The sequence below is a fragment of the Hyperolius riggenbachi genome, chromosome 1, assembly GCF_040937935.1.
Source record: "Hyperolius riggenbachi isolate aHypRig1 chromosome 1, aHypRig1.pri, whole genome shotgun sequence".
In the NCBI taxonomy this organism is placed as follows: domain Eukaryota; kingdom Metazoa; phylum Chordata; class Amphibia; order Anura; family Hyperoliidae; genus Hyperolius; species Hyperolius riggenbachi.
Window position 1 is genome coordinate 264,644,542 of NC_090646.1, and position 22,153 is coordinate 264,666,694.

Genomic DNA, 22,153 nt, shown 5'->3' on the forward strand with positions numbered 1-22,153 from the left:
ATTCCACTATTGTGTTTGAAGCAGAGAGAAATAAGAAATGGGGATACGAGGCAGTGACTGCAAGCCAGATAACTAGAGATTAAGGTGTTGGCGGGGGAGGGGTTGGGGGCCCTGGGGCGCCTCTTAGTCTAATAGCAATCAGTGTGTAAAGGCTGGGGTGGGAGTGATGGAGGGGTGCACTTTGGTGTCTCAGTCTGGCTCTGCACAAACACCCACACTGGATTTCTATATGATTAAATTATAATTTGACAATTGACGTACTTTGCTCTGTACAAGCAATATCCTCTGACGTTAGATTGCGTGGTGTTGATAGGATCCTAGAATATACAGCGCACCTCTGGACACCTTGTAAGGGTTTTTTGCCTTCCTCTGGATCAACATGGATATGTGAGGGAGGAGGATGGTGTTGTACTTTGTTCTATGGTTGAACTTGATGGACGTATGTCTTTTTTCAACCCAAATAACTATGTAACTATGTAACCAGAGCTGGCAGATGTGCAGTGTGAAAAGTGAGTGTGGCCACAACATATAGTGTGAGAAATCAAAGAAATAATGTGAACCTAATCTGCATGCACTGTATTCATGTACTACATCCATTATTTCTGGTCCACATGCACACAAGCCATGGTGTAATACATCAACACATAAACGTTTAAAGATGTAAACTGAAAAAACACTGAAAATACATAGTCATTTAGTAAGCAACTATTGCAGATATTTTTAAACGAAGTGCAAATATTACCAATAAGAGCTAGATGCCAATTATATTAAGATACTGCCAATCAGTGATTTGCAGATATCACAAATGACAAGCAGATTATACAGATAAGCAGATATAATTGACATGTAGACATTGCTGGTAAGAAAAACCTGCATTATATGTTGTCTGGTTGAACTCGATGGACGTATGTCTTTTTTCAACCAAAATAACTATGTAACTATGTAACTATGTTAGCACTCAAACATAGGCAAATAATGCCAATGACAAGCAGATAGCGATAGTTTGAGTCTAGTGACAGGCACAGGCAGGTGATGATAGGTAGATTCTAGTGGCAGGGAAGATAATGGGGGGGGGGGGGATAGGGAGGAGAGAAAAGAGAGAGCAACAGAGGCCTGACTGGAGACCCCACTAAGCTGCTTAGCAGTCATGGGTTCAAAGTCTGTGACACCACGAGAGCAGTAAAGGGTACCAATAGCTTGATTTTGGGACTGGAGGCATTCGTAGTCAGCATTTGGCTTAACATGGCCCTGCATGAAAGAACAGGGTGTGTCTGAGCATTAATTGTTAAATATTCTGGATTAGTGTCAAATTTCAAACAGTATAGGCCCAATCCAATTCACTCTTTCTTAAGTTTTCTCCAAGGTAATATTTTCACATTATAAATAAAATGGCTTTTAAGTGACCAGCAAGCAATAAAATACTCAGAATAGTTTTGACAGAACTTTTCCACCTTCTGTACTTTTTTTTGGTAGTTTTTCAGTTGCAGAGTGCTGCAATTAAATTTAAATAATGTGTTATTTAGAAGTTGAAAAAATATCTCATAGGAGAAAACATAGGTGAAAAAGTGAATTGGATTGAGCCCTATATCTCTCTTGCTACTGAGTTTTTTTTTAAGGGTTTACTTTTATTATACATGCATTATTAGTCATATTCCTGGCATCTCACTAAATGATCAGGGCTGTTGTGGAAATATCTCCCAGAGGCCTCTATTTCTACTTCACTGTAGATGCTGTTTATGATGCATTATGAAGCATTAGTGCAGAACGATACATCCCAAGAAACTGAGCAAACTCTCACTAAACAAACTTTCTCAGAGCTGCACCTGAGAGGACTAAAGATGTCACCACCTGTTATAAATTTCAGAATGTAGTTCTGGGTGAGGAAAGATTTTACAAAGGGCAAACACTGACTAAATAATAATTAATAAATTAATATTGTAAAAAAAAATAAGCAATTGTATTCCTTACATTATTTTCACTACAGTTCCTCTATAATAGTTTTTCCATTCAGTAACCAGTACCATCAGTATGCCTCGGACGACTAAAGGGTCTTTTTTGTTCACTATTATACCACAAGTTATATCACCGACAAACATGCCTGCTAAAAATTAGCCAGGATAGGTAAAGGCATTAAAACGTCATTACAGTGGACAGAAAGAAGTCACTGTTGATGTGTCTGAGTACACTGTCACTATGGTGAGACCAGTATAAGTCATCCATGATGTGTATTCCCATTCTAGGAATGAGCTCACCCTCTGATGATTCTAATATAAATAGAAGAATGAGGTTTACCCTGATGTTTTATCGGTACTCTAGGAGAGATTACTATCCTGACAACACACTACCAAGGTTTCAACCTCCTTTCTGTAGTCAATCTCATGTCCATTGGTTACCAAGCCAATGAGTATAGTATCATCTGTAACTTTCATGAGTGAATATCAAAGCAATGTAAATGTGAACAGAAATGTGTCCAATAAACTATTATGGCCCTAATTCACAAAACTTCCCTCATGACTTATCTCACGGTATCCATAAAAATCTGTGTGCCAACTTGCTATGGCTGTGCAGTAGGGGTGCAAGGCACTGTGCCCACTGCTGATGGGCACAGGGGCTCTTCATACACCCACCCCTGGCCCACTGTAATGCCTGTATAAAGGGGTAAGGATTTATGCTGTTGCCCAAAGTCCGTAAAACGAAGGAACTTTGCTGCCCCTGTCAGATAGCCATCTTCTACTGTTGCTGACCTTCCGAGTGGGTAATCAAATTTAGGCAGGACCTCCACACATAGAGGGTTTCTCTCTGCTCATTACTAACTCCTGTAACTGGGGGGAAGAGACTGGTATGGCTCCTGGGGAAGTGGGCCTTGTATTTTCATTTCCTAGCTGAAAGTTAGGGAAGTTTCCTAGGCTATTATAGCTGGTGATTATATCACATATTTTTCTGTTATTAGTAAATTGACCCTGTGATGTCATATAGCAGAACACCTGAAGTTAGAGGGATAGGGATGCTGACATATTTTTTTCCTTTTAAAATATGCAAATTGCCTGGCTCTCCCGCTGAACCTCTCTCTCTGATACATTTATCCATACACCCTGAACAAGCATGTAGACTGACTTAAGTCTGACTGGATTGTGGATTCTTCATTTATAGAAGAAGAGGTTTCCAAATTTGATAAAGCATTTATGATAGAAACTCTTTTTGCTGCTAAGCAATGTGTGACTTTTAGGTGGCTGTCTCCTACTCCCAGGAAGAGTCAAATTAGAGGTTTTTTTACCCTTTTGGAAACTAATATATGCACATAGACATTGCCCTACTAAACTCAATACATTTCTAATGGATCGATGGATTTCTAACACATAAGTTACTCTGTATATTTATGAAGTTTTGTTTTGGTCTTGTGCAATGTATATAGCACAGTCTGATTTTTTTTTTTTGGTGGGGGATTCCTCTTCTTTGGGTACACCGTACCTTGTATAGTCATTTGATTCCGTATTTGGTTTTTTACATTCCCTTTTGATACACTGTATCTGCTGTGATCTCATCGATAAACTCCTTTGGTTGATTAGAAAAAAAGTCTGACTAAATGAGTCACATGCTTGTTTCAGGTGTGTTATTCGGACACCACTGATGCAGGAAAGAGCAGCAAGACATCCCTGGCTAATGTAAAACCTTTCCAGACACTATGTTCTTGCCCAACATAATCCTCTTGCTAATTCCTGACCCTAACCTTCCTCCTTAACATAATCTCCTTCATGACACCTAAGCCTAACATGTCAATTAAACATAATCCCCTTCCCAATGCCTTAAACTTATCTCCCAATAATATTATCCCTTTCTTAATGCCTAACCTGAACTCCCAACCATAAAGGTGCCCATACATCAGAAGATTATGGGCAGATTCCACAAAGAGACAAATGTATCTCTAATCAAATCTGATTAGAGATGAATTTGTCTCTTTGTCGAAGCTGCCCATATACTGCAGGCCAATTCCCATCCGATTTCAGCATGAAATATTCAGGGAATCGGCTGAGCCCGCTGCGTCCGCCCCCGCCTGCTGCCCCCCCCAATGTATGAATGTGACCCCCCCCCCGTATGTGCATTTATACATTACCTATCCTGTATCAGCCTCCACACAGTGTCTGTAAGCTCTCCATACATGCCACTGGCGCATAGCCGCCTGGAGGTTAGGGACACTGCATGGAGCCGACACAGGACAGGTAATGTATAAATGCACACAAGGGAGGGGTGCGCATTTCTACATTATGGGGGCAGCGGCAGGAGTATCACCATTTTCCCGCTAGTTCTAAAATCGGCTGTCATACCGTCGCACACCCGATCAACCAACTTCGGCCCGATATCTTGCATCAGGCTGGATCGACTAATGTGACCAAAATCTCAAAATTGGTTGCATCGTCAATCGGGCCTGCACTTGGTGGCACTGATTTTCAACCAATTCAATAATAATCTAATTGGTTGGTCGATTGGCCTCCAAAGTCGCCTGATGTATGGGCACCTTAACAGCCACATCTCCACTTACCCTATCCCCTGACACTCAATACCAAACTCTAACCTTTCACCCTAACTGTGAAGCTCAAACAATTAACTCTAACTCTAAAATCGAAATTGCAATTTTTTTCCCCTGCCCGGCGCTTACCTATGCACTACGATTTTGTGTACAGTGCTTTTCAAAGCTGTTACAAATAGTGCACGTACTTGGCACAACATATTGTCTTTGCAATAGTCATAGCACTGTGCTATTTTAATGCAATGTAAAGATTTACTGATTAATTTAACCTCTATAAAATGTCTATAAAATGGCACAATTAAGCTGAAAAAAGAATGCCTATTTTTTCTGTAGTAGCTCATTAAATGTTTTGCATAGCTAGATTTCGTTGTAAGACACACAGCATATTGAAACACTATTTATAAAGTTAAAGTTTATTAACTACCACATGGCGTATTCCCAAACAGTGGTGCATAAGATCTACCTGTACAGATGTTTTGAATAAAATGGCAGCAGCCAAGTTATATGAACTATTGATTGCTGTATTACTGGATGAGTTGTCTGCTATGCCAGGGCTTGGGAATGACAATCTTTGCAGAGAAATGTTAGATTTAAATATATATTAATATTGGAAGCCTCTTAGTCTGCTGAGGACCTCAGAGATGATTGGAAGTGTTGGCTAGTCGTCCTGGATTACTTCTCTGCTTCAGAAATGGGGATGAGATTGATGAAAAACTAAAAATTTTTCTGGTGTCATGTATTATAACTTTGCTTATGTCTTTTCATACAGTAGAGTAGAAATGGCCAATGGGATGCAAAGAATCCTGTCTTGCATGCAGATAGTATGCAGCTTGGAAATGGGCCAATCAAAATTGTCAGGAAGTACAAATGACTGGGCCAGTTCCAATCTACACACAATAGGCATTGTATTTCCACGCAAGATGGAATTGTTAGTATCTGATTGACCATCTCCATACATGAGGCAATGGAAGGATAAAATGCCATTGCCTTCCATATATTGGTTATTTTTTTTTGAAATATATTTGACTAAATTCTTTTACCTCATATGATGATGAATGGAAATACAATTGATGTTAGCAGTACTTTTAAAGAGAAACCATAACTAGGAATGGAACTTCATCCCAATCAGTAGCTGATAGCCCCTTTCCCATGAGAAATCTATACCTTTTCTCAAACGGATCATCAGGGGGCTCTGTATGGCTGATTTTGTGGTGAAACCCCTCCCACAGTGTGATGTCAGCACCTCACAGCTCTGAGGTACTGACATCACACTATGGGAGCCTTGTTGCATTGTGGGAAATAACAGCTGTTTGCAACTGCCAAAAAAGCAAGCAGCGGCTACTTCCAGTGACATCACTTGCTAGCAGTAAAAATGTCACCATGTGATAAATGTCTGAATGTAAATCAGGGAGAGGAAGGATTTTACAATGAGCAAACACTGACTAAATCATTTATACATGATTATTGTAAAAATTAAGCACTGTTTTATTACATTATTTTCACTGGAGTTCCTCTTTAAACAACATTGTTTACATTTTTGTAGTTTCATTGTTTTCATTGATTAGTGCATACCAAGGGGGGTTGCAGTAGGTGTGCAAAAGCTGCATGGTTGAACTATCTTCTTCACTGTCATATTCTTAGTTTAAAGCATGCTTGTATTTTAAAGCATACCTGAAGACACACGTGACATGATGAGATAAACCTAGCTACATATAGTACTGGTCCTACTAAGAAACTGTCTGAATTCCCTTTTTGTTTTTTTCCTGCAAAGAAAGGGCTTATAAAAACTAATGCTGTTATCTATACAAATGAGACAGTCAAGGAGAAATTCTAATTTAGCCCAAAGCTCTGAAAAGTAAATAGAAGGCAAAACACTTTTTTTCTACCTGAAGAAACAGACCCTTTCTGTTTCCATGTATAGCAAGTGTTAAACAAGAGTTGTTATCTATGCAAATAAGCTTGTCAAATGGCTTGTGGAATTCAGTCCAGTTTCCTTAAAAGTAAATAGTTTTATCTAACTGAGAAAACCCTGCTGGTACAGTTGTAGTGCTAAAAAAAATTAAAAGGGTAATTACTTATGTTTTAGCAGGATAATTCAGATTTTCTTTAAGCCAGGGTTAGAATGAATACTTCTGGTCTTGTTTGTTAAGTATAAATACACTAACAATTTAAATTAAAATTAAATATCCATTACGTGACCATATTATGGCTATCATTCACATTCAGAATGAAGAACACTTTTCCACTTAATTTATTCTTAGGGAAATCTAGTTATTGGGAATGCCTACCGTCCCAATATTTGCTGAGAGACAAGGTCAACAAAGCCTTTTTATTTGGATGACACAGCTGACAGGCTCATATTACTTTATTTGAGAAGAGAATCTCTGAGCTGTCAGGATGCAGACAGAGAGCGCTGTTATAAATCCCTGGGCAGCTAAGTACAGTATATTTCAGCATGATAGAAACAGTCGTGTGTTTGGTTCTCTCACTTCCAGATAATGTATGGGCTCATATAAATCAAGCTCATGGGAGATTCAATGATGAGACTTTCAGATAGTTCACTTGAGTGCAGTAATTTTGTCTCAAGCACAGCAACATGGGCTGTAAATAAAATGAGACCAGGGATATGGGACAAGCTGGGATTGCATGTTGCCATTTGCCACAAAATCAATTATTTTCTTTTCCTGAACAATTTTAGAACTTAGACAACCAAGGCGAGATACTGGTGCTTATAAAGGTGTCATTGTCATTGATGATGGAACTTAACCACCCTGAAATCTATATAACATTAATATATGATTTGTACCGATCAAAAAGAAAAAATGTTAGAAATGATTAGCTGAGCTAGTGCTGTGAGTACATCACTGCCCTGGTGACCTTACATTGCAGAACATAGAAGGGGAGAGATAGTGGAATAATGTTTGAAGGTGGATAGGAGCTTCAAGAAGCTGTTTTCAAATGGTGATTCAGCACAGTTCTTTGGTATAGCTGCCCATCTTTTATCATGGTAGTTAGTATTGCTGTCCATGTTTGGTAAAAGTAAAATTTAAATGAAATATTGTGCGTTACTTATCCGTTAGCCGGGCGCATCCGGCAGGTGGCGACAAAACTCCACCAGAGTTACATCTTTCCCTACTATCAATGGCGGCCTGGGGGGGGGGAATAGTAATTAGCGCCGCCTGCCGGATGCGCCCGGCTAACGGATAAGTATCTATTGTGCATTCAGTTTGGAAAACACTGATCTTAACAGCAATATTTGGGCAAATTTAGCAGCATATCCCACAATGCCATGAAACTCCATAACAGCCAATCAGTGGTTGTCATTCCAAACAGACTCCAGAATCCTGTTGGATAATTGTAACCGCCTTGTATATGGCCCCCAACTAAAGACCTTCAAATGAAATCACCCAGGGGACAACTGTGTGGAACTTATTATGGAGTATTTAAATTATATAAGAACTTAGCACAACCTGTGTCAGGTGGGTACTGACATTGGTAGTAAAGTACCAACATCTTCTGTAGCACTACACATAGTACAAAACAGGCAGTAATGGGGGTCATAGATACATGAGTAGTTTAACACACTGTACAATCAGGACAACCAGCAACACAAGTACAGATAAATACAATTGATGTGTACTTAGGTACATTTGATAAAATACAACAGAAACAGGAAACACTAGGGTGAGTTCCCTGCCCTTGTGAGCTTACAATCTAGCATATAGCTGTGTTGGAAACATCTTGGGAAGGGTCACCAAAACTCTGTAATGATGCAAATACCAAAAACAGGAATATGAACATTAACTAAACAAAAAACAATTACACACACGCATAGTACCCACAATGGCTCCATCATTATTTACTAAAGTGAATTCTGTTGTCTACAATGGCACAATGCTCACCTGCTTAAAAGCTGGTGAAATTGTTGTGCATTTGCGGTATGTGACAACGATTCTTTTCTTGTTAAAATAATATATTTTCTTTGCAATTTTGTAAGGGTAAAAAGCCTACCTTTTACTTTGCAGGACCAAGTTGCCCAGTGTTATGGAAAAAGGGCTCATCACCACCGTATGCTTGGGGATGGGAGGTTAACTACCTCCATACATACTGAGTTAGGGCCTGGGGTACCTATAGTGGAATCTGGTGGCATCCCTTAATAATAAAGGAATGCCTAGATGCCTGCCCACTTCCAAGTAGATAGGTTAAAGAGGTAATGTTCAACCCCAACTGTATCTAATTAATAACCAAATCCTTATATGAAGCAAATTCCCAATAAAATATTTTATTAAAGATGATTAAAAAAAAGTTTTTGTTTTTTTGTTGTTGTTTTTTTTTTATCTCTATCTTATTTTTTCTCTGTTTACGTCTTTCTTCTCAATTGTATTACTGTTGTGAAAAAAAAATACTCTTGGCCCTCCCTCTATTCATGTAAGTTACAGGTATGTGTTTAAAAATAACTTCCTTATTTTGAAGACAATATGAACACTCTCTTCCTTGCAGACTCTGATAGCCCCTCCTTCAGGCTCTCCTCCATTGCCTGATGCAGCATGCGCTCAATTGATTCCTATAGGAGTAAGGTTAACTGGCAACTTAGGCACACCTCTCGACAGGAGCGCAAGCAGAAAGGGTATATGGAGCAGCAGTAGTCACCTGAACCCTACTGATTTCTTACAAATAAAAGGGGCATTTTAAATAATTTATTCATAAATTACAAATGGTAGAATGGAAGGCCTTTTACATAACTTAGCACACCCCACTTTTAGTTAGTATTATCTTTGTAAAAAAAACCAATAATACTTGAATACAACATTCAGTTGCAGTACAGTATCTTTTTATTATCATGCACAATAAACTATTTGTCTCCACTGAGACAGTGTCATTGCTTTTATTTTGTTTATTTTTTTGTCGCTCTTCTAAAAACTAATAATTGCAATTGAAAAATAAATACTGAAATACTTAAAGTTTTACATTAGTAGTATTACGAAATTATTGATAATCACATTATTAAACATTATGCTGCACCACTATTGCAGCAGTGGCAGCAGTGGTAGGCTTCAGTTGTTAGGGCCCGTTTCCACTAGTGCGGTGCGAATCACCGGGATTCCACCGCTGACGAAATCGCATGCGGATGCGATTCCGCGTGCGTTTTTTGCCACGATTTCGCATGCGATTTCGCATAGGCAGGGTATATGCGAATTTAACCATGTCACTGCCTGGTTCAATTTGCATTCGTTTTCGTGCGAATTCGCACGCGAAATCGCGGCAAAAAACGCATGTGCGTTTTCCCTATTAAATACATAGCCTGCGAATCGCCTGCATTCCTCACGCAGGCGAATTCTGCAGGCCCTACCGTGCAGAAAAATCCTGCACAGAAAAACGCACCAAAAAACTGACAAGTGAAAACAGTCTCATCCACTTGTATTGGTTATGCGAATCCGCATGCAGACAACGCATGCGGATTCGCTCTAGTGGAAACGGGCCCTTAGAAACGGTGAACATTGTCTGTTGAAAAAGCTGTAGTACAAAAATGTTGTAGTAGGGTTACACAGCCTTCAAGCAAGCAGGCATGTCCCTTTGAACCACAGCATTTTAAAGATTTTGTGGCATGAGTGACACATCATGGATCCCTTGTCTATACCCTCTCCTGTTTAACCACCTATTTTAAGCCCTTTTCTGAGGCTACAGAAAAGTACATCACCTGTAACTGGTGTACACCATCCTGAACCCCAAAGTCACTGCGGGCAGGCCAGGCTAGGTGCGTTCCACCCGTGAAAATTGTTACTATATATAGAACTACATATATAAACAAATGAATGAATACAACAAAATAAATTCAATTTATATTTAAAAGGTTTAACATTTAATTTTGAAGACAGCGTTGATCAGACGTTGATGAATGTATGGCACATAAATAAGCAGGTAGAAAAGGCAAAAACTTTTCTTTTTTTGTTGTTGAAAAAATGATACATTTTACTGACATGCACATACAAGAAACTTGAAAGCTTGCACTGTGGTACTTTTTTCTGTAATAGTATAAATGGGAAACTAAGGCTGAATGACATACTTCAGTAACAGAAACAGAAAATTGCCTAGTATAGTTGGAAGGCAAAGGGGGCATAAACTGGGTATAAAGGCCAATAGCACGATCATTTTACACCTTTCAATGAAAAATGTTATTAAATCACTTAATACCCAGTGCCACTTATCAGAGGCTTGCATTGTAACTGTGCTTTGTTTTTCGGTGAAATACTAATTATGGTTTTCGATACATTTTTCATTCTGATTATTTTTATAATATTTATGTACTGAATATCTTTCATAACATTTATTTCTGAATGTCTACAATATGTTGATTCTTATATCCATACGATAACAGAAAGAGGTTATTTATACCATGCCTTTAGTATTCATACTGATAGAAAGCAGGAATATCTTACAATGAAGCATGCGTCTGGCATTTTCTTTCTGAGATACTAAAGCTCCCTTCTCTGTTGTTTTACGTACAGGGATTCAGTAATCAAGTGGATGTGTCATATATTGCCAAACATTACAACATGAGCAAAAGCAAAGTTGACAACCAGTTCTACAGTGTGGAAGTAGGAGACTCGACCTTCACGGTTTTGAAACGCTACCAGAATCTCAAGCCTATAGGCTCTGGGGCTCAGGGAATAGTTTGGTAAGTAAAAACACTGTGTTCTTTTACATAAACTTCAAGCAGATGGGATGGGAGGGGGTATTGGTTTATGTAATACCGGCACATTTTCCTGTTTTAGCATAAGAATAACAATTTCCATGTCATGTTCAATAAGACAAAGAGAGTTACTTAAATGCCAGTAAGGCAGTTCCTCCGCCTTGCTGTAATGTCAGGGAGTGGTAACCTTTGCTATTTGTGGGAACTTAGAGGGGCATCTGGGTGCACATTTTTGGCACAGGGATGTAAAGAAAAGCAGCATCAACTGTCTTTAAAGCATGTCTGTAATTGCTTTTTAAAAGACTGTGGCCCATATGCAATTTTCTTTATTCTCCTAAGTTTTCTCCTATGTGATATTTTCACACCTTGTCAATAAAATGCAATTTAACCACCAAATGTAACCACTTTACCCCCACGCGTACAGATTTCTCCATCCCTTTTTCCATCCTTTTACCACCAGGGACAGAGAAATCCGTAATTTCCGCGCTCCCGCCGCTGCCCGCGCTCCTGCTCGCTCTAGCGCGCACTCCCGCTCGTAAACACGCCGCCGGCCGCTCGCCCGGAGATCAGTGAACGGGAAAATCCATTCCCGTTCGTTGATCTAAGCCCCGCAATGATTCGCTGCTTCTCCGATAAGCAGCGCGATCATTGTGAAAAAAAAAAACTTTCCCAGCCTCCGAGTACTTCCTGCAAGCGTCCGGAAGGACGCTTGCAGGTCGCATTAAACAAAAAGTTACTGTTGCCATCTTGTGGCCAAATAGTAAAACTACACCCTAAAGCATTTTTTCACATACAAATAAATTAGTTTTACACAAAAAATTAACTCCTTACCTCCCACACTCCCCAATTTTTTTTGTTTTGTAATAAAAAAAAAATTACAATTAAAAAAAAAAATACATAAATAGTTACCTTAGGGACTGAACTTTTAAAATATTTATGTCAGGAGGGTACAACACTGTTACTTTATAAACTATGGGCTTGTAATTAGGGATGGACGCAAAACTAAAAAATGCACCTTTATTTCCAATTAAAATATTAGCGCCAAACATTGTGATAGGGACATAATTTAAACGATTTTATAACCGGGACAAATGGGCAAATACATTTCATGGGTTTTAATTGCAGTAGCATGCATTATTTAAAAACTATAAAGGCCGAAAACTGAAAAATAATACATTTTTTCCCACATTTTTTCCTATTTTCCCATTAAAACACATTTAGAATAAAATCATTCTTGGCATAATGTCCCACCTAAAAAAAGCCTAATTAGTTGCGAAAAAAACAAGATATAGTTCATTTCATTGCGATAAGTAATAATAAGGTTATAGACGAATGAAGGTCAAGGGGTAAAACCTCTCAGTTGGGAAGTGGTTAAGCCACCAGCAAGCACAAAAAACAAAACAAATAACAAAACACTCAGAATAATTGTAAGAGTCAGAACTTTCTCACCTACCTGTTAGTACTTTTTCAATTGCAGAGTCCTGAAAAGTTATTTGAAAAAGAAGATGAAGTAATATCTCCTAGAAGAAAACAGAAGATAAAGTTAATTGCATAAGGGCCCGAGGCCCGTATGCAATTCACTTTTTCTCTTGAGTTTCCTCCTAGGTGATATTTTCACACCTAAAATGCCCTTTAAACCACCAGCATGCAAGACTATACTCAAAATAATTTTTATTGTAGTTTTTCACCAAGTTTTGGATACTTTTTCAATTGTAAAAAGTTATTTTAAAAATGATATGAAAATGATCTCCTAGTGTGAGAAAACGCGGAAAAGCCGCCGCGTCTGCTGAAAGCAAGGCGGCTGATTCCGCGTCCAACGCGGCGGTTTGCACGCGTAGGCACGCGTCTGGTAGTGTGGAAGAACGCGGAAAATCCGCCGCATGTTTTAATAGCAAAGCGGATGTTTCCGTGTCCAAGGTGGCAGTTTGTACGCAGCAGCGTGCCTTTGGAGTGGCTGGGTCTGTTAGTCCACATAGATGGATGAAGAGCTACGCACGCGCGGGCCAGAAGTCAGGACCTTTATACCAGCAGGGGAAGTGTCAGCTGATCAGGACGATCAGCTGATTCCTGCTGGACTCATGATTGGCTGAGTGGCTCGGGCGGGGCAGCAGAGTTCAGCTACTATATATTCTGCTTGCTTGTCAGTTGCTGGTTGTCTGCCATTGCAAACACTTTGTGGAAGCATTCAGACCATAGTCAGATCCTTACAGTGTGTTTGAACCAGGAGGACTTGGGAATTCACACTGAGCCAGATTACCTTGTACTGTTTATTTGTTAGACCAGTTCCAGGGTGTTGAGATCAAGGCCCTCACACCCCAGACTAGGAATACTGTGTATCTTCTGTGTATTCTCTAGCATAGTTCCAGGGTGTTGAGATCAAGGCCCTCACACCCAAGATTAGGGAACTGTATTGTCTTTGTGTTATATTCCAGACTAATTCCAGGGTGTTGTTGACGATCACGGACCTCACACCCAAGACTAGGCAATTGTATTATCATTTGTGTTATGCTCCAGACTAGTTCCGGGGTGTTGTGACTACGGACCTCACACCCAGACTAGGATTGTGCTATTACTGTATTACATTAGCCCAGCCCAGGGCAATACCTTTCATATTAGCTGCAGGGCTTCCTGCAACCCAGCCTCGGTCCCTCGCCCAGGGGTCCACAGGCTACAGGAATATCACCCACAGTCAGGGGTGAATTCCTCAGGAGTCTTAGGCCGCCAGCTCCTCTGGTGGTCTTCACTCAGAGTTGTTGCTGTTGCACCAAACACTCTCACTATTCTGGTGTCCAGAGGTTAGCGATACATCTGTATTGTCGCTGATGCTGCAGATCATCGATGGTCAGGCGTGTGTCTGCATTATTGGTGGTACTGCAGATCTCCAGGAGTCAGATTCTCTCTGCGTGCTGACACCAATCGTTACACCTAGGAGATAACTCAGGTAAAAAAAAAATTGCATATGGGCCTATGTGTTGAATGTTAGCGATCCTAACTCAGTGCTACACTAAGTATTATGTAAAATAGGATTCCTTTGAACCTCAGCAGCACACCAATGCTTGCTGGGATACCGGTTGGATATCACAAACAGGCAACGAATAGCTGCTTGTAGTATTATACTATTATTGGGAGCTGGATAATTACAGTAATAGAAGATCTGTGATTTTACCAATATTCTTCTATTGTTTAACCTAACCTTCCTCTCAGGCTAACCCTCCCTCTGCTCTGTCTACTCCTATCACTATCTTACCACTACCTAAGCCTAACACAAATTCCCCTTACCTACTCTGAGTCCTAACGCCAACCTACCACTTTCATAGCCTAACACTAACCCCCCCACCCCCCTTACCTATTCCTAACACTAAACTACTACTTTCCTAGCCTAACACTAACCCCCGTTATCTACTTATAACATTAACCAACTACTACCTTAGCCTAACACTAACCCTCCCAACTACTACTAACACTAACCTTTCAGTATCTAGGCCTAACACTAATCCCTCCTTGCCTATACCTAACACTAAACTACTGCAATCTATGCCTGAATATGTTAAACTATTGCCATCAAAGCCTAACACTAACCTACTACTACCTACTGCTAACACTAATCTACACCTGCACACTCACATATGGTAATTTACCCTGTTGCCACTATAGCCACCACAGTCATTGCCACCTCAGTTCTTTGGCTATATCTGGTGCCTCTGGTGCCCAAATTTTCCACTGGGTGCCATTATAGCTGCAATTAGTATTGTGGTTTAACAGGCTCCCAAGTTTCCAAGCGGTCGTGGGTACAAAAATATTTCCTGCCACTTGTGGAAAAGTCCTGTCACATCGTATAGAAGCTTTGTGCACCTATACAGAGACATCTGTTTAAGCATGTGAAGCAAAGCATCAGGTCCAAGTGTGATTAAAGAGATCCCCATCATAACAACTTTGTTTTACTAGAACAATCTAGAACAATGATGTGGAATTGTGAGGTGTAATTTTTATTTGCATGTGATTGTGAGTCCTGCCAAGAAAATGTAAAATATATGTATATACTGTATATATATTTCTTTGTTTATTTAGATTTGTTATCCAGGTCATAATATGCAAACACCTTCTGCTTCTAAAGATGTATTGCTGTGAGTTACTTGGCTGTGATGAAGTTATGTTCCATCCAGGGCTGGATTTGTATCTCGACACTCAGTAGGCACAGAAAATCTGATACTTTAAACTCAACCTTACACCTAATTACATCACCTTTTGCTTGGGTAAGCATAGGGAAAGACCAATGGTTAATTAGGTGAAATAAAAACAGGCATTTCTAGACTTTATGCTGTGCTTGTGGTCACATCACTGAACCCTTAGAGGATAGCGGATCTGAAACTGAATAACGGCAGAGAATTCAGCACAGAAGCTGATGCACTTCCTTGCCATACTCTGCGTGTGTGCTGAGGAGTAGGCAAGATGAGAAGCAGCAGGTAATAGAATGATGGTGGTGGTAGTGTTGGAAAGTAGCGATTTCTGTAGCACTGATCCCATTAGGAATGTATCTAGTATTCCAGCTCCATCAATAGGAGTCACAGTGCAGTGAAAGCTAATCTGATCCTAGGTATAACCTGGCAACTGACGGTGCAGATCAGAGATGGATTAAGGGCTCATTCACACTACAGAATGCATGCACGAACGCGATTTCTTGCATGCGTTGCCATCGCACAGAATGCATGTTGTGGTGCGTTAAGACATTGGCAGCCATACACAGTAGGGTGCCGACGGGAAATGTGTGTTGTGGGATAAAATGTTCCTAGACGCGTTACAGAATAACGCACAGGAACGCGCATTGCGTCAAAACTGACAGCTCAGCACATAGTGTGAATGAGCCCTAAGATGTAATGGGGCCCTAGGCAAGGTAGTAGATGTGAGACCCCCTTGTGATCCTTTTGGTAAGCTGAAGTGAAGAGAGGTTAAAGAAGATAACAGGTGGGCCCCTTGACAAGCACTAGGCCCCAAGCACCTGCCTAGGTCATCTGGTGGATGATCCTGCTCTAGTGTAGATCTAGCACATGTGGAGCAGTATTTCTCATTTACATATATGCTGACTTATTACAAGACTTGCTCCTGATTCTGCCCTAATCCTTCCCTGTCCTTCTGTTGCCCAAGTTCTTAACATATATTTTATTTATTTAGCTGTATATATTTTGTTGGCTGTACTTTTATTTATTATTTGCCATGTTATGAGTTTCTTCATGGCTGCATTATACTGTATCTTTCTGTGTAATTTCTCCCTAGTTTGAACAAGTATGTAGTTGCATTATTTAAAGAGACACTGAAGCGAGAATAAATCTCGCTTCATTGCTTATACATAGCAGGGGCATGTGTGCCCCTGCTAAAACGCCGCTATCCCGCGGCTAAACGGGGGTCCCTTCACCCCCAAATCCCCCCGGCGAAGTGCAGGGCAGTGGTGCTCAGCAGAGCTCGAATATTCGAGTAGCTCGAATATTCGAGCTCTTTTTCAGCTATTCGAGCTCGGTATTCGAGCTCCGAATAGCTGCAGGTATTCGAATGGGCTATTCGAGTAAACTCGAATAGCTCATTCACTATTCGCGCTATTCGAGCAAACAGCGCTATTCGAGCTCGAATACCGAGCTCGAATAGCGTCATAGCCCAGATTGATGTCCTTAGAGCCAATCAGAGGGCTCCCAGGCCCTCTGACGGCAGCCAATCACTGAGGGGGACCCTGGCCAGCCCCTACCCTATAAATAGCGGCCGCCATGTTCGGTTTTTCCGTCCTTGCCTGACTTTGTACAGAGAGAGATCTGCTCCTTTGTGCTTTGGCTTAGCAAGAGCTTTATTGTGGTCAATCACCTAGCGTTTTTGCTCACATACACCTCCTATATACACCTATATTGTTGTTAGTTAGATAGACATTGTATTTTAGTTAGTAGCTTTTGTGTTACATAGAGAGAGACAGCTGCTGCAGGCTTACAGCTTTAGGCCTCAGGGCCTGCCTGTGTGGGCAGCTGTTCTCTCCTGTCCTCTGTTTATTTCTCATCTATACCAGTATTTCTGCTGTCCTTTACTACTGATTGATTGTATTTTGTATTGTAGTTATATACTGTAACTGTACTAGGACACTCACTGTCACTGTTCATAGGCTAGCTCCTGCGTGTGCGTGCACTCACTGTCTGTGTACACACACTCTATTTCCTTCTGATTACTACTTATTATTGTAACTGCTAGTTGTACTTCCTGACTGTTACTACTTACTTACTGTACTAGGGACACTCACTCAGTCACTGTTCATAGGCTAGCTCCTGCGCGTGTTTGCGCGTGCGTGCACTCACTGTCTGTAGTGTACACACACTCTATTTCCTTGTGATTACTACTGATTATTGTAACTGCTAGTTGTACTTCCTGACTGTTACTACTTACTTACTGTACTAGGGACACTCACTCAGTCACTGTTCATAGGCTAGCTCCTGCGCGTGTTTGCGCGTGCGTGCACTCACTGTCTGTAGTGTACACACACTCTATTTCCTTGTGATTACTACTTATTATTGTAACTTCTAGTTGTACTTCCTGACTGTTACTACTTACTTACTGTACTAGGGACACTCACTCAGTCTCTGTTCATAGGCTAGCTCCTGCGCGTGTTTGCGCGTGCGTGCACTCACTGTCTGTAGTGTACACACACTCTATTTCCTTGTGATTACTACTGATTATTGTAACTGCTAGTTGTACTTCCTGACTGTTACTACTTACTTACTGTACTAGGGACACTCACTCAGTCACTGTTCATAGGCTAGCTCCTGCGCGTGTTTGCGCGTGCGTGCACTCACTGTCTGTAGTGTACACACACTCTATTTCCTTGTGATTACTACTTATTATTGTAACTTCTAGTTGTACTTCCTGACTGTTACTACTTACTTACTGTACTAGGGACACTCACTCAGTCTCTGTTCATAGGCTAGCTCCTGCGCGTGTTTGCGCGTGCATGCACTCACTGTCTGTAGTGTGCACACACTCTATTTCCTTGTGATTACTACTGATTATTGTAATTGCTAGTTGTACTTCCTGACTGTTACTACTTACTTACTGTACTAGGGACACTCACTCAGTCACTGTTCATAGGCTAGCTCCTGCGCGTGTTTGCGCGTACGTGCACTCACTGTCTGTAGTGTACACACACTCTATTTCCTTGTGATTACTACTTATTATTGTAACTTCTAGTTGTACTTCCTGACTGTTACTACTTACTTACTGTACTAGGGACACTCACTCAGTCTCTGTTCATAGGCTAGCTCCTGCGCGTGTTTGCGCGTGCGTGCACTCACTGTCTGTAGTGTACACACACTCTATTTCCTTGTGATTACTACTGAATATTGTAACTGCTAGTTGTACTTCCTGACTGTTACTACTTACTTACTGTACTAGACACTCACTCAGTCACCTCGCCCACCAACCCACTCCATTAAAGTACCCCACTTTTCACCCGCCCTTTTAAAAAACTTTTGTGTTTACGCCCAAAACATCGAAGATGTCTGGAAGTGGCAGCCAGCGCGGTTTGGGCAAGGGGAAGGGCAGCAAGGGAATCAGGAGGAGAGGGAGCAGCATTGTGGCAAGCCGCGGGCGCGGCCGCGCCACCATGCACAGTTCCGCAGCAGCAGCGTCAGTGGCTAACATTCCTCCTATAGCCACTGGCCGTGGACGCCTTGGGCGGCGCCCAGCCGGAGCATCTGCAACTCACGCTGCAGAGACACAGCAGCAGCAGCGTGTAGCACCTGCTCCGATTTTCCTCCAGCCGGGTCGGAAACGTCCCATTGAGGAAAAGGATGCAGACACTGTGGTGCAACTGATGACGGAGGATGAGCAGCCCGCCATCAGCTCTGCATCCGAGGCCTCCACCCTCACCACCACCACCACCACCCCTGTTCGCAGCAGCCGCCCAGCAGGGCCTGGGGAGGAGGCCAGTTCACCGTCAGTCGCCGACCTGTCACTCAGCAGTCTTTTTACCCCAGGCACCATCAGGGTATTGTCTGCTGTTGTTGGCGATTTTGAGGAGGAGATGCTTATGGGCACTTTGGGGGAGGAGGGATTGGACAGCAAGACTGTGGCGACAGTCAAGCAGCCCATCCATGCATCAGGAGAGGAGTTTGGGGGGTCATCATCCCAGCAGGACATGTTTCAGGAGGGGGAGGATGATGATGACACGGTGACAGACAGAGACTCGGTGCCACCAGCTCCAGGGGATGTCGTCATCAGCAGCTCTGAGGAGGAGGAGGAGGATGCGCTTGTGGGCCTTGCAAGGAGGCGCATCATTGCAAGCATTGGCAGCAGTAGGCAGGTCCCACAGCCTGCTGGTGTCTCAGGCTAAGCAGCAGCAGCAGCAGCATCTGCCAGTACCACCACCAGCCGCACCCAAGCCCCCCCCCCAACCACCACAGGGAGACAGGCAGCAGCGGTTCCATGCCGTAGGGGGTTGTTTTTGTCACCAATCTGGCGATTTTTCACCATGCCCACAGAGTACAGCAAGTACGCCACTTGCAACCACTGTCAGCGGAAGTTGAGCAGAGGTGCAGACCCCTTAAAGTTCAGCACCAGCTCGCTCATCAACCACCTTGCTGCGAAACATTTCCACCAGCATGAGGAGTTCCAGAGGCTGAAGGCATCTGGTGCTGGCAGTGGCACCACACCCATCACTGCACAGCCTTCAGCAGCAGCAGCAGCAGCAACAGCAGCCACCCGCCCTCCTGCTCCTCCAGCAGCACTAGCAGGAGTGCGGAAACGCACTGCTCCTCCCCCCTCTGCAACTCCTGCCGCCGACACTGAGGCCTGTTCTGGCAGCCAGTCCTCAGTGGCCTCCTCTGCTGTGTCCGCTGATTCCCGTGCCAGCAAAAGGCCACGCCAGAGCCTTTTGAGCGAGTCCTTCCAGGGGGTGGTTAGGGCTCTGCCTCCCAGCAGCCGTCACGTGCGGCAGCTGAACGGCTTGCTGGCACGGGCCATGTGCTCCCAACTCCTGCCGTACACGCTCGTGCAGGAGGGGAGCGACATGCGTGCGCTGCTTGCTTGTGCAGCCCCAGACTGGCAGCTCCCCAGCAGACACTTCTTCGCCCGCAAGGCCATTCCTGCACTGCACCGCTTTGTGATGGCCAATGTGGAGCGAGGGCTGGAGCACGCGGTTGGTGAAAGGGTCCACGTCACCATGGACTCCTGGAGCAGCCGCTTCGGGACAGGCCGCTACCTGTCCTTCACTGTCCACTGTGTCAGCTGGGTGGAAGGGGGTGAGGATGGGAGAGCAGCAGCGGGCACAGCAGCAGCAGCAACACAGTGGGTGGTGCCACCCCGCAGGGTCAGGGGAACTGCAGCAGGTTCCTCCGATCCTCTGCCATCCTCCGGCACACCTGGCCAAACTCCCCGCCTCAGCAGCAGCGTGAAGGCCCGCCACTGCCAAGCGCTGCTGCACTTGGTCAGCCTTGGGAAGACCAAGCTGACGGCAACCCATGTGTTGGCCAAACTCCAGGAGCAGGAGAGGATTTGGCTGACCCCCAGAGGCCTCAGAGTCGGAGAGGTGGTGGCCGACAATGGGGCCAATCTGGTTGCCGCAATAGACAGGGGAAACCTGACCCACATCCCCTGTCTTGCCCACGTGCTGAACCTGGTGGTGCAGAAGTTCTTGCGCACCTACCAGGGGATGGGCGAACTGCTGGAAACGGCAAGGAAAGTTGTGCGTCACTTCCGGCACTCAGCTGCAGCCTGTGCGAGCCTGGAAGACGTGCAAAAGGAGCTGAAGCTGCCACGCCATCGGCTGATCCTTGACGTTCCGACTCGCTGGAACTCCACCCTGGCGATGTTGGAGCGTCTGGTTGAACAGAAGCACGCTGTCAACCAGTACCTTGCCCTGGCCACTGTTTCCACCGCTCAGAGAAGGGACAAGACCAGCAACATCCCGTCCATCGTCCCCGATGATGACTGGAGGCACATGCAGCAGGTGTGCTTAGTGCTGGCTCCCTTTCTGCAGGCCACTAACATGGTGAGCAGGGACCATGCTATGGTCTGCGAGTGGGTGCCCCTGGTTTGTCTGCTGAACAGGGCCCTCGATGCTTTGCTGGAACAGGGAGCGGCAGCCTTGGACCAGCAGGAGCGGCAAGCAGCTGCACAGTCCACCTCTGAGGGGGAGGAGGAGGAGGACTTGGTGGAGGTCCCTGACCTTGCTGCTGATGAGGGGGATCAGCACAGCGCAGCTGAGTTGGTGCGGGGGTGGAGAGAGGATGAGGCGGCAGAGGAGGAGGATGAGGACAGCAGCACTGCCATCGATGTGCCAGCACACGTGGCCCGCCTCTTCCCAATGGCAGCGCACATGCTGGCGTGCCTGCGCAGGGACCCCAGAGTGATCCAGATGAAGCAGAGGGAGGAGATCTGGATCAGCATGATGTTGGACCCACGCCTCAAGGGGAAGTTGAGCCAGTTCCTGCCGCCTGCAGGAGGAGACCCAGCGCAACAAATAAGGAGCTTGCAGCAGGCCCTTGTTGAGCGCTTGGAGGAAGCCTTCCCCCAGCCTTCCACCCCCACTGTCCAGCCAGCACAGAGGCAGCAGCAGGTGCCTGCATCCAGCAGCAAGCGCCCCACAGACCTGCTGTCTCTCAGCAACGAGCTCTACAGGACTGTAGAGGCTCCGGCAGCAGTGACTAGAGAGGAGGTGCATGCAGCAGCATCCTCCTCCGGTCACAGCCAGCGCCTGACCCGAATGGTGGCTGACTACATGGGGTCCTACAGCGGGCTTGACAGCGATGCCCCTGTTGATCCCATGGAGTATTGGGTCAAGCGCCTGGAGATCTGGAGCGAGCTGGCGCAGTACGCCCTGGAAGTGCTGTCCTGTCCCCCTTCCAGCGTGCTGTCCGAGCGCTGCTTCAGTGCAGCTGGTGGCGTGGTCACCGAGAAACGCTCACGTCTGTCTC

At 43.8% G+C, this 22,153-nt stretch overlaps 1 protein-coding gene across 7 annotated transcripts in view; it reads left to right on the forward strand.

Annotated features, from left to right (window-relative positions):
* Positions 1 to 22,153, forward strand: part of MAPK10 (mitogen-activated protein kinase 10) — a 385,550-nt gene that overhangs the window by 226,339 nt on the left and 137,058 nt on the right. For 6 of the 7 annotated variants that reach the window (XM_068233492.1, XM_068233489.1, XM_068233488.1 and 3 more), the window contains one exon: positions 11,032 to 11,201. In XM_068233492.1, coding sequence (XP_068089593.1) covers positions 11,080 to 11,201 — 122 coding nt within the window. In that variant the 5' untranslated portion in view covers positions 11,032 to 11,079. Of the gene's footprint in view, positions 1 to 10,258; positions 10,281 to 11,031; positions 11,202 to 22,153 lie in introns of those variants that run through there. The other variant, XM_068233493.1, reaches the window with a different exon arrangement.